The sequence below is a fragment of the Saccostrea echinata genome, unplaced genomic scaffold (assembly GCF_033153115.1).
Source record: "Saccostrea echinata isolate AGI-Se365-2 ecotype Australia unplaced genomic scaffold, CSIRO_AGI_Sech_v1 ptg000054l, whole genome shotgun sequence".
NCBI classification, from domain to species: domain Eukaryota; kingdom Metazoa; phylum Mollusca; class Bivalvia; order Ostreida; family Ostreidae; genus Saccostrea; species Saccostrea echinata.
The window spans coordinates 12,273,018-12,285,776 of NW_026889803.1; the positions used below are offsets into that span (position 1 = coordinate 12,273,018).

Sequence of the window (12,759 nt, forward strand, 5' to 3'; positions counted from 1 at the left end):
AGAAGTCGTTAATCATAGAATGGCTTTGATGCGATTAATGTGAGAAAAACAATCAAGATTTGTAATTTTCCTGAAAGACGTTACCGCAGTCATCCCGTGAAATATTGAATGAAATTGGCCAGGGGTCCCACGGCAACGTATTGATTCAGGACCCCTGGCATTGCGAGGATACCATTGGACAAGAACAAAACTGAAACTTACTTGGAAGGTCCATTACAAAGTGTTGATTATAGTTTGTTAAAATCACGACCCCGGGAAGAGTATTGGACTAAAATGGACGATCAAAATATTACATACAAATATATTGTAAAAATCTTTAAAGATCTTCTCAAAAACAGCAAAACCATGATCAGTCATATTTATTTGGAAACCTTCTCAAGAGTCGCGGAGAAAGGAGTTGATCCGTACATCGCAGATTCAAGTCCCACTTTGGGACGTGGAGACCAGTCCTTCGGGTGAGACCGTATGAACCGAGGTCCCGTGTCGCAGTAGGTGCTGGCACGAAAAAGTTCCCACACTGCTCAGTGGCCCTAAGTGCCGAGAATGGGTCTAAATTTGCAGCCCTCCACCCGCAAGTTTTGGCGTCTCCATTTGAATGAAAAATTCTCGAGAGAGGCGTAAAACAACAAACAAACAAGAAGTGTAGTTCAAGTTTGTTCAAATCATGACCCCCGGGGTAGGGTGGTGCCATAATGGGCGATCAAAGCTTTACATAGCAAAAATTCCTTTGAAATCTTCTCAGGAACATCAGGAATATGCACTGTACTGTTAAGGACGTGCAACATTTCGAAATGCAAAAGATAACATTTTATTCAATTTTCTAGGTATCTGAGACTTACTCCTTTCCATCAAGGCAAAGATCACATTTCTTCGTTTTTATCAGAGGAAACATGGGAGGAATATCTAAAAAGAATGTCAAGGTCTGGTGAATGGAGCGATCATATCATTTTACAGGCTGTTGCTGATATGTTCTCTCTCGAAGTCATTATCTTCAACGTCTACCACGACGACATTTGCAGGACTGAAGTCAAAGGGAAAATGAGCATACATGATCAACACCGTTTGACAATATTTCTTGGTCACCTTGGAGAGTTCCATTATTTAAGCTTGCGTCCAAAACTATGGCTGAGACACTGGCCTTACAGTGAGTAATTCAACTTATATTCCAGTATTCTTAATTACATGTATTTTAAAGTTGTCTCGTACGATTGAACGTTATACGACAAACAATTATGACCCTTTCAGTTTTTCAGAGGTTCTGATAATAAGGATACTAGCCTGTTCAAAAGACCTTGACTCTGAGACTAAGAGACAATTTATAACACAAAAGGTTAAAGGAATGATTGACGAAAGATTCATACCAGAGGCCACATTAAACCAAATTGCCATGTTTGTTCAACAAAATATCCCTAGGAAAGAGTATGAAGACGAAAGTAGTGGACAGAAGTGTATCAATAACAGGGAATTGACACATATCTTCAGACCATACAGCCAAATGAATTTTCAGTTAGAAGAAACTGAAGGTAACTATTTTTTATATGGTATCAAAACTAAGAAATACTGTTTGGCATGCAATAATCACTTTACCAGCGACTTTCTGGAGTCTATCTGTTTTTTTATAATAAACATGTGTATTGTTTTTCAATAGACCTTCAATGAAGTAGTGGTTTTAAACACTTGTGACTTTCTGACCTTTGACCTGATTGAAAATTACTTTGTCTTAAATCGAAGGATTTTGGCATGTGTATATTAGCATACTTTTCAAATTTTGCCTCACACCTTTTGACAATAAAATGCTGGGCTTTAATACTCAGACGTTTCATTAACTAGTAGGATTTTGTCAATGAAATTGGTCATGCTTTTTGAAATTATAGGGAAAAACGCATATGCTGTCTTCATACAGTGTGTCCAATACTATGGTAATAGATGTGGAACTGATAATAAGCTTCTATAATTGTTACAATACTTTTCTTAACAATAAATGAGTACTTCATTGTATTTGAATAAGAAAACGTTAATGTATTGCGAATACAAGCTAGGAATGCAGTAAGCAAATTGAATTTCTATTTTTTTTTAGAATCACGTCATAATTTGACAAAAGATGAAATGCAGATAGACAAGCTGTCAGGAATACCTCTTATTCATTTATCATTCATAATGAAAAGTCTCTTTTCGGAAGCACTCAAAACAACTTACATTTTTCCTAATGCCCAACTCTTTTATATAGAGGAAAATCAGGAAATTTTGTACTACCACGTAATAGGTTCTTGTAGTGAGCCATTTTATTTTTCGTTAAAAGACATAACTCGCTCACAGAAAATGGAAATGTTCCACAACGATCATATTCTGAAGAAGCGGCCAAAAATTGTTGTTATTAGACGGAACAAAACGGTTGGGTTCGAAGTTCCTCCAGAAGAAGTCCATTTGCTATCACATGCGTATGTGGATTTTTCGAGTTCCCATCCTGGCTATTGTAGAATTAAACTTCCAAAAAATCAGGAATCAGGCTCAGAGAGCAATATTTCAAGAATTGGCTCCAGTGTTTATCTAAAAGCGTATAGCATTCCTGAATGGATAAAGTCTATTCCTAATTTTCATGGATTAGAAGTGCAATATATAGGTTTCCTCTGCCTATTTCCTTTTATGACATCTCAATGGAAGAAGAAGAAAAGAAACTTTGATTACCCCTCGGCCGTCCTCATTGACCGCGCAATAGGAAGACATTGTACGTTGATACCAAAAGCGCATACAAGAAGCGAAAACCCAGAGATTGAATGGAAATTCGACTTTTCAATGGCAGACTTCACAATGCTTACAAATCTATCCAAGACACAGCAATATGGATATTTTGTCATGAAAGTGTTGATAGAAAACATGACTTTTCACCTTAACAAGGCACTGAAACGAAAGCATTTAAAAGCAGTATTTTTGAATGCATCTGAAGAAATGCCTTCTAGTGCCTGGGACACCTGCTTCAGCGGTTGTGTACTCCATGTCATCAGCAAATTGCTGGCATGTTTAAAAACAGGTTTTTTGCCACATTACTTCATACCAAGCAATAACCTTATTGATTGTTTTTCGGAAGCTGACATCAATGCTCTCTCTGTATGTGTTGAGTCTATTCGTTTGTTTCCAGTAAATATCATCCAGTTTGTTGCCGAAATACATGGATTCTTATATGGAAAAAGCTTAGTGAATTTGATTCTGTCAGACATACCATCTTTTGTGCAAACAAAAGATTTAAGAGCTACTGTCGAAAAAACATTGATTCCAACATCCATTCGCACAACAAAGGTTCTCTCAAGAATGGGACTTTATGACGCAGCATCTCAGCTGATAGAAGATATATATGAGCAGTCGCTACTAGTACCAGATTCAGAAAGAAATACTCCCAACTTTCAAGATTTCATTCAAGATGTAATTAGCAAAATTGACCAAAAGTCATCTCGATTCATTCTTGCCAAATATTTTGACAGAGACTATGGATTACATCTGTCAGCAAATTATACGCAAGATAATACTTTCCTACTGAAAAACCTTTTACCATGGAAGGTAGATGATACAATCGATTGGTTAACTGTACCAGAGGCCAGAACTGCAGATTTCACTTCAATAGCAAAGTTTTTGTACGGATATAGTCTAGCAGAATTCGACAAAAGAAACGTAACGCTAAGTTTATCTACAATAGAAACAGCCATACGCTGTTTAAAACATGTAATTGAACAAAATTCTTTAGATATGAGCACCATTGAAGATCAGATTTTGAAAGAAGACATCGTTTCACAAACCCGTGAACTAAAGGAAAATCTAAATCAGTACTACTTGCATTTGTACCGTGCATCATGTTTAGAATTGCGCATATATCCCTTGAACAATCATATGGATGATATAGAAAGACAATGCGAGGAATTTCCAAACATGGCTGGCATAGTCAGCAAAATGTTTCACCTCTTGAGAATGCCCGACAAGGAGGAGGAATATGAACTGAAATACAGATCGTATCTTTCAGAGACAGGAGGCCCTAAGCTTATAATCTTATCATGAATAATGTTTTAAACAAATAACTTTACGTGCATTTAAGAAGACTTGTTTTCTTTTTAACTCAGTGTAGACATGGTTAAAAAGTCTAGTTTATTTGGTATTATTTCTGCCGGTCACATAAAGGTAACAATTTATTGTTTTATTGCTTTCTAGGATATCACAAGAAATATTTACCGAACAATTGAAGCTTTTTAATTTTTGGCGAGACGATCAGTTACTTCTACATGTGTTTCAATTTTAGAAACGGTATACTCAGTATCATTTTGAAACTAAGCAGTAATATAAAGAATCAAAATCAGATATCAACATAGTCGGAGATAAAGGCATATTTATATGAAATGTTATGTAAATACTAGATGTTTTGAGTCTTCATGTGGATAAAATCAAACTTGGAACGGAACATCAAATTATAAGAGTATATAGAGACCATTCCACGTTAAATGTGACATTGCTAATGGATGCTTCAATATGGAATCTTACAGCAACATTTTATATTTTTATTTGATTTATTTTTAGATTCCATATCGAAGTAATTTGAACACGTAATCAACGTCGTGTACACGATTGCAATAGATATTGTGATGTGTAGCAACTAAGTGTTTGAATGTTCTATGAAACAAAAACACTATAGTACGGATTTACGAAAAAAGTTAAACAAAGCAAACGGACGACCTACCAGTTTTAATTTTATTAAAAGATCACTTGTTCCTTTTGCTCCGAGCTATCAGGATTTTTAATTACATCCTGTAGATCACTGATGGCACATTATTTTGTTGATTGTTGTTTGGTATTTATAAGTGAAACTAAATTTTGATGAATTTTGGTTGTCGCTCTATATAATCTTAAATGATAGCATTATACGCGAGAATGAAAATTTCAAGAGCGGGTGAGCTAAGCATTATTTCGCGAAAATAAAGTTTGCGCGAATAAAAAGTTATTAACATTATTACAAAAAACAGTCAAAATCTATATATACTTTCAAATTACTAAAACTTTATACTACATATCTGCTCCAATCAAAGTTTCCCTTTCCGGATTAATTGAGAATATATTTTTAGAATGTTATATCCTATCATTCAGTGCAATATTTTCCTTGTCGTCCAAATATTCTACCGAAATGTCACTATCACTATTACTTATTATATTTATATGAGTTAAAAGTTATTTCCTTGCCATATAAAATCCACACATTTTTTTCTTTTAAAGATTCTTGCATGGACAAAGTTTGAGTGATTTAAATAAAACTAATCAGAATGCTATTATTCTGAAATAAAGTTTATCATGAAAATATTATCACTTTAACACCACAATTAAACTTTTATATCATAATTTACTTATTCTGGTTAATTGATTAATGGTAAAGAAAAAAAATCTTCTGGTGTTTTATAGTGAGGCCTCCTCCATAGTCAGACTTTCCACGGAAGACTGTCTATATAATGAGTCTTCCTCTCGAAGGTTGGTTATATATATAGTGAGCTCCCCTCACCCCTGAAAGACTATATAGTGAGATTTCTCCACTAAATAGCCATTCTTCTGGAAGAAAACTCACTATATAGCCATTTTTCACTTTTTCATAGATGCTTGCCCATTCCACTCTAGTTTTTGGAGAAGTTATTTTAGGGCTTGTGTGTACGAATACAGCTTTGTTCTGCACTGTTGTTTCTTCGGTTTTAAGAAACGTTTTTCTCTGGAAATAGCCCTGGAAAGGGATCAACAATTAAGCATTAATTATAACTTTGTAACTCGACTTTCAGATATACGGGTGCAACCAAGAAAAAAAACTGAGGTAGCTGAAAAAAAAAATTGAAAAGCAAAAAAGAAAGACAAAATTGAACGGGGATTCTGAAGGGGGTCTATCATATTTTGGAAAAAAAAATATTCTGTCTTCCACTGGGAAGAAAATAATCTGACTGGTAACCCCTCCCCAACCGTCCAACCCCTCGAATTAGACAATAGAATTTCGAGTATGGGCACTCCCCTCTTTCTTTTTGCTTGTCAAATTTGTTTTAAGTGAAAAGAAAATGAATAATCTGTCCTAGCTCGATCATCTTGGAAAAAAAATTCTGTCCTGTGACGATTTATAAATAAATGACCTGACCAGAAAAAAATTGACAACCCCCGTCCCCTCCCTGTAATTCAAAATCAAATGGGTGTTTACTAAATTAACTCTTTTCACGATTATGTGCCTATGGATTTGATATGGATTCAGCAAGTATCTGAAAAGTGAAAATTCATTGATCCTTTGAATGTTTTAGCATTCTAATGATATCGGGTTCTAGTGATGTAGGAAAGAGAATATTAACATTTATGTATTTTCTGGTCACATTACGTAACTTCTTATATTTCAAAATTGGAATCTTTATACCTGTCAACTGACATATAGAAATGAAGTTTAAAGAAGTTCTTAGAGGAAGTTGAAGTCATCAGTTAAATGTTAATAAAGGAGAGGAAGAGAGAGGAGGAGGAGGAGGAGGTGGGGCGTCTCACAATTAGCTCTTATTTATCTTCAATTAGATTGAGAACACAATCATATACATGTACATGTTACCAATTTTGAACGCATAAATACTTTATAAATATATAGTATTTATGCGTTCAGAATTGGGACTATGTATATCTTTTAAAAATCAGTAAGACACTAATAATCCGTTTAATTCCGCTGAATGGAATATTCCATTTTGAATTTTGGAACAGATTGTCTCATAACCATGACATTCGTTCATTGAGATTTACAGTAATGAAGTCTATAGGCATTTTCGGAGACCCCCCTCCCCCACAACCTCCCCCTTCAATGCATATCTTCCTAAAAATTACGTTTTTTCCCTTATCTCTGAAAGGGTTGAAATATGTCTCTTAAGTTAATATTTTTACATCTTCTATTAACGAAATAAGACTATTCCTTCCTTCCCTGTCCTTGGATAAATTTCATTAACTTTTACATATTAATTTTCATAAATGAATCTGTAAATTGTCGTTATGAAAAGAGTTTAACATACTTGACTTCAATATATTATATACAATTACCTATGTTTATTTTTTTGGTTCAGGTAAAATTGGACAGTGTCCGACTTAGCAGCAAATAGCTTAAATTTACTGTTCGATACAAGATTTAAAAAAAAAAACGCGTAAACATTGTGCATTTACAATGTTTAGTGTATGATAAATTTGTCATTTAAACATTCAAATTTATTTACACGATGTGGACAGTCTCATTCATTTGATCGATCAAAATATTGCAGGCGGATCTTAGAATTTCCCGATGATTAGTTGATTACTGCTTTCGAAGGTCAGGTGTCAAAAAGACTGTGATATCTTATTTTGAGAAAGAAGGACAGCTCTTAATAGAGAAAGCATTGTTTATTCAGTCGATCATAACGGAGGATGAATTCATTGTATTGAGTTTGTTTTAAATACGCAGGTGAGTTAATGCTAGGAATATAGGTATTTCTATGCAAATAAACTAATTAAAACGCCTACTATATCTATTATACAGAGAAAGTTAAAACTTATTGTCTAATACATATACACAAGATTATAATGGACATCGACAAAGATGCTTCGACACAAGGAGTCGCCCGCGTGGCGCAGTGGTTAGAGCGTCTGCTCTAGAGTCGCGAAGTAAGGAGTTGATCCTTACGTCGCGGGTTCGAATCCCACTGTGGGACGTGGAGACCGGTCCTTCGGATGAGACCGTATAAACCGAGGTCCCGTGTCGCAGTAGGTGCTGGCACGAAAAAGATCCCTCACTGCTCAATGGCCGTAAGTGCCGAGTATAGGACAAAATTTGCAGCTCTCCACCGGCAAGTGGTGGCGTCTCCATATGAGTGAAAAATTCTTGAGAGGGACGTTAAACAACATACAATCAATCAATCGACACAAGGACATGCTCCATTTTATTTAACTGATACAGGATATATTTAGAAGCAAAATATTCCAAAGATTGCTGGTATTGCTGCACAAATATCAACAGCTTAGTTGTGTAATTTCTATTTGTAAAGTTTTAAGTGGAATCAGAGTAAAAATGTACAGTATGGTATAAATTTCCTCAAATTCCGATCAAATGAGAAAATTCCTAGGATTTGTGCAGCAATTTTATTAATCTATAGAATATTCTTCTTAGCAATATACAATTTTTATGTAAAATTAAATAGGGTAATGATCCCTTGCGCCGAAGCTGTTTTGTTGATATGTTTTATTGCCTCCAGTAGGTAAGAACAATGACGTCATAATATGAAGTCATAATGTGTACTAGCTATAACATATTGTGAGTACTAAGTATGCATAAGAAAATAAATCAAAACATTCTCTGAATAATAAATATACTTCTTATGCGTTTTTATTAGCTCATTTGCATAGAAACGCCTATACCTAGCCTTAAGGACATACGCAATGTACCTTACCTACTGATAATTTTTCAAGATATTCTTAATTTTAGATTATAATGCCATCAGATGTTTGTAGACAAAAATTCAGCATGCATTACCAAGGGTTTTGAAAAGATATCAATTGATGAAAATTTTTGTATAATTCAAAGAAAAATATACAGAAAATACTAAACATATATTCTAAATGTTCTGTTTATCCAAACTTGTTTTAGAAGAAGTGTACAGCAGCATATGTAGACATTAAAATGTAGCACAAAGTTCCTTTACGTATTGGAACTCTTCAACTCCAGGGAAAAAGACAATAAAGTTCAAACTACGTTGCGTATGTCCTTAACTCACATGCGTAGAATCATATTTGTCCGACTCTAAATCAAGAACCTTCACTGCCTATTAACCCTTTCACGATAACTGCGGTACTAATCTTTTGCAGGGCAAAATAACAATATTTAGTGAAGTTTTCGACGACAGATAATTAAATGACGTATATTAAACAATTACTTTTACGTCATATTTCACCAAAATATATCATTTTGCCCTGTAAAAGAGCAGTACTGCAGTTATCGTGAAACAGTCTATTGCCCTGAGTGCCAAGTATAGGTCTAAATTTGAAGCCGTTCACCGGCATACGGTGATGTCTCTATATGAGTGAAAAAGTGGGACGTTAAACAATGTACAATCAATCAATCTAGATCAGTTTACCCTTCTTCCATTCATATGTAGACTCAATATATCCCAGTTAACGTGATTTAAAGACACCACAGACGACTCTACAACACCTGTTTCGTATTTGATGTTTTACTGACTATAGTATTTTTTTCCAACATACTTGGGAGGTCTGTGTAACTCTTAATAATTCAAATTTATAAAATGATTGAGAGTTTTAGAATTTTGATATTTTAGTATAAATTTCTTGTTTCAAAAACTCAAATTTCCAAAACCGTTTTTTGTATTGTAAACCTTTGGGGTTTTGATATATCGTTTGTTGCTTTTGCAAGGAAATTTAAAGTTATGGATTTCTTTAACTTAAAAAGGGCCCCTACTTAATTTAAGGCCCAAACCTAAAATGTAAAAGTCAACCTTTTTTTCTCCATATACATTTTTCTTGCCTCAGTTTCTTAATATCAGAGACTTTTCTTAACATGATATCAAAAAGTTTACAACCCATTTCGAAAATTCCAGAGTAGTCTGTCTTTCTTAATATGTGACTCATCTGAAGGAAATGGATCTTGGTTTTTAGTTGTAGACAGTCAGTATTTCAAAACCATCATATATTCATTTCATCGAGATGAGCTTTGAAAGATCGAGTAATAGTTTAAAGCGACAGTACGGCTGCAAAACGTGTGCTTTTGTATTCAAATTTACCCAATATCATTAAGAAATAAGGTATAAAGTTGATGTAAGCAGTTTGAGAAACAGAAATATTCTCTCCTTATTCAAAATTAACGTAATTAGAATCTTCCGGATATTCAAGGGTCGTACGAACTGGAGAAATCTTAGATCTGTTTATTTGTACCACGTGAATTCTAAAACGGCACGTGCTTACACTGTAGAATTAAAAAAATATGAGGTAAAAGCAATTTTCAAAAGCAAATTATCATAACTTTCTGATAAAAATAATCTAAAATAAAAATCGTAAAGATTTAAGTCTGCTTTCAGGCGAATTTAACAGAATTAAAAGTACAAATGTTGACGTTTTGTGTATTGGGGTCCGAGAAAGGAAAAACCAACAAATGTCAAACAAAATATTTTTCTGCACCGTTAAAAAATTAGCACTTCAAATGGCAAACAATGTTTATAAGTCATAGGTGTATTTTTATGTTGAGTTTACACTAATTTTTTTTCTTTGAAAGGGACGGAAAAATGAGAAATGATAACAAGTATCAACAAACCTGTCGAGTAGAACCTTCGCGAGCCCTGAGTGAGTGTCGCCGAGTTCCCGTTTCTTCCTTATCCAACGATTATATTAATCCCCAAACTAAATTTTAGTCAGGAAAGTTGCTTTTTCAAGCTCTATTTTGAGTTTCTTTTTCTTTTTGGTCGACTTTGTCAATGTTGCAGGCCTACCGGGCTTCCCTCTCTTACCAAGCTGTTTTGTCCGACTTTGTCGGAAAATTTTATCAAGTCAGTTTTTTTATGAGATGCGCCGTACTGTCACTTTAAGCACAAGTTCAAGGGGTAAATCACTATTGTACGTGATATAATCTAGACATTGCTGTCTTTATTATCACTGACTTTGACATATTAATCAATATCGTGCTATCATTAGAAAGATCTTATGTAAGATCTATCAATTTATGATACGATTTATCTATTATTTTCTGGAACTCATGTGTTTCCTGTAAATTGCGCGGGTGTTCCACATGCGCAAGTTTTTTTTCCTTATTTTTACTGATCCCGAAAATCCTCAAAATGTTAGTTTACTTATGTAAATCATATGTTTATCACATAGGTAATTTGCAAAGTTTGGAATATTTTTGTTTGTTTGTTAAGTGTTTAACGTCCTTCTCGAGAATTTTTCACTAATATTGAGAAACCATCACTTTCCGGTGGAGGGCTGCAAATATAGACTCAGAACCATTGAGATCTTTTTCGTGCCAGTACCTTCTGCAACAGGTGACCTCGGTTTATACGGTCTCATTCGAAGGACCGGTCTCCACGTCCCACAGTGGGATTCGAACCCATAAGGATCAACTCCTTACACCGCAACTCTAGAGCAAACGCTCAAACTACAGCGCCACGCGGGCGACTTGTGATAATTGTGAAAAAAGGTTCACTTAGCGCCTTTTTTGTCTCTGTGAATTTCTGAAAAACTAAATATTAAGTTTCACTTGGACCCCTAGTGACTGCACATATATATTAAAAATGACGCAATTTCCTCACCAGTCCAAGTATTATGGCGTCATGAATTGCGTTTTCACCGAGTTTTTCTTATTTGTAACAACTTTTTTACATCAGCATCATCATCAGTAGGCACAGATATGCCAACATATGATGTTTCATTATGAATAAGTAGAGTTTTATATGCCTATGCCCTCTGCTTGGTTAGCATTGTTAACTTTACTGTTGATTCAACAGTACATATACGAAGGTTGTTCGATATGTAATGTGTATTGCACAAAAAAGTGAAATGAACATTACATTCCTTCAAAGTATTCTCCGCAGTTTGAAATACATAATTTCAATCTCTGAATCCATTTCTGAAATGCATCACACTGATTTAGGTATATATACCTCTGAGGCACTGACTGATGGCTGAGCCAAGGGCTTGTCGGGACTTGTAACGACGACCAGATAAGAACTTTTTAAGTTTTGGAAAAAGGAAAAAAGTTGCATGGGGCTAGATTTGGAGAGTATGATGGGTGTGACAAGACGGTAACCTTCTCCGACTTCAAAACTCAGATGTATGTGATGGAGCATTATCATGAGGAAGACGAAAATGCCTAAATCCTGAGACAATTTATGATAATGTTTCTTGAGCTTTTTTTGCATAACATCTCGGTAATACAGACCTGTAACACTTTTGCCCTCGGCACCGGAATTTGTACGGCTATACCATCACATGAAAAGAATATACCGGTACAACAAAAAACCTTCTACCGTGTTTAGTTAGCCATATTTTGTTTCCAATTTTTCTTACTGGTTCGAAATAGTGAACCCATGTTCGTCACCAATAACAATGTCTGCAAATCGTCTTTGATTGAATTTGGGAAACATTTTGAGCAATTGCTTTGCGGTTTGTTCTCTTACCCGTTTTGGTCATCTGTCAATACATGCGGTATCCATCTTACAAAAATCTTTCGTACTTTCTAAATACGCTTCAAAATGAAATGCGATATGCCAACAGCTTTGGTAATATCACGAATCGTAAGTCTGCGATCACTTTCAATTATATCCCTGATTTTTGAGACATTTGCCTTGCCTTTTACAGTCACAAGTCAGCCAGATTTTGCTGCATCTTTGACAGACTCGATCTGTGCCAGTCAGAAATTTCTTTCTCCACCTACGAACTGTCTCATATGATATCTTATCAGACCTATTAACTTCCTCCAAGTCAGTGAAAGTCTGCATTACCAAATGACCGAGTTTTCTGCGAACTTTTGTATAAGCTCTAATTTCTTCAATATTCTCAACCATTTTTACAACAGTGGTCTCCATTGAAATGACTATAAGTTTGAAACTATGTTGAGCTGAAGGCTCGTGTTTATAGCGTTGAAAAGGTATTGAAAAGAGTTATTCAACGGTTTCTTCATCCAAGAAATCATGCAAAACGTTATCACGCTGTGGTACAATATAGATTACTTATCAAACAGCCCTAGTATATCTGAATAACATT

At 34.8% G+C, this 12,759-nt stretch overlaps 1 protein-coding gene across 1 annotated transcript in view; it reads left to right on the forward strand.

The window, feature by feature from the left end:
* Positions 1–12,759, forward strand: part of LOC133204618 (uncharacterized) — a 37,713-nt gene that overhangs the window by 1,215 nt on the left and 23,739 nt on the right. Inside the window, exon 3 of the mRNA XM_061340371.1 lies at positions 825–1,144. Coding sequence (XP_061196355.1) covers positions 825–1,144 — 320 coding nt within the window. The remainder of the gene's footprint in view (positions 1–824; positions 1,145–12,759) is intronic.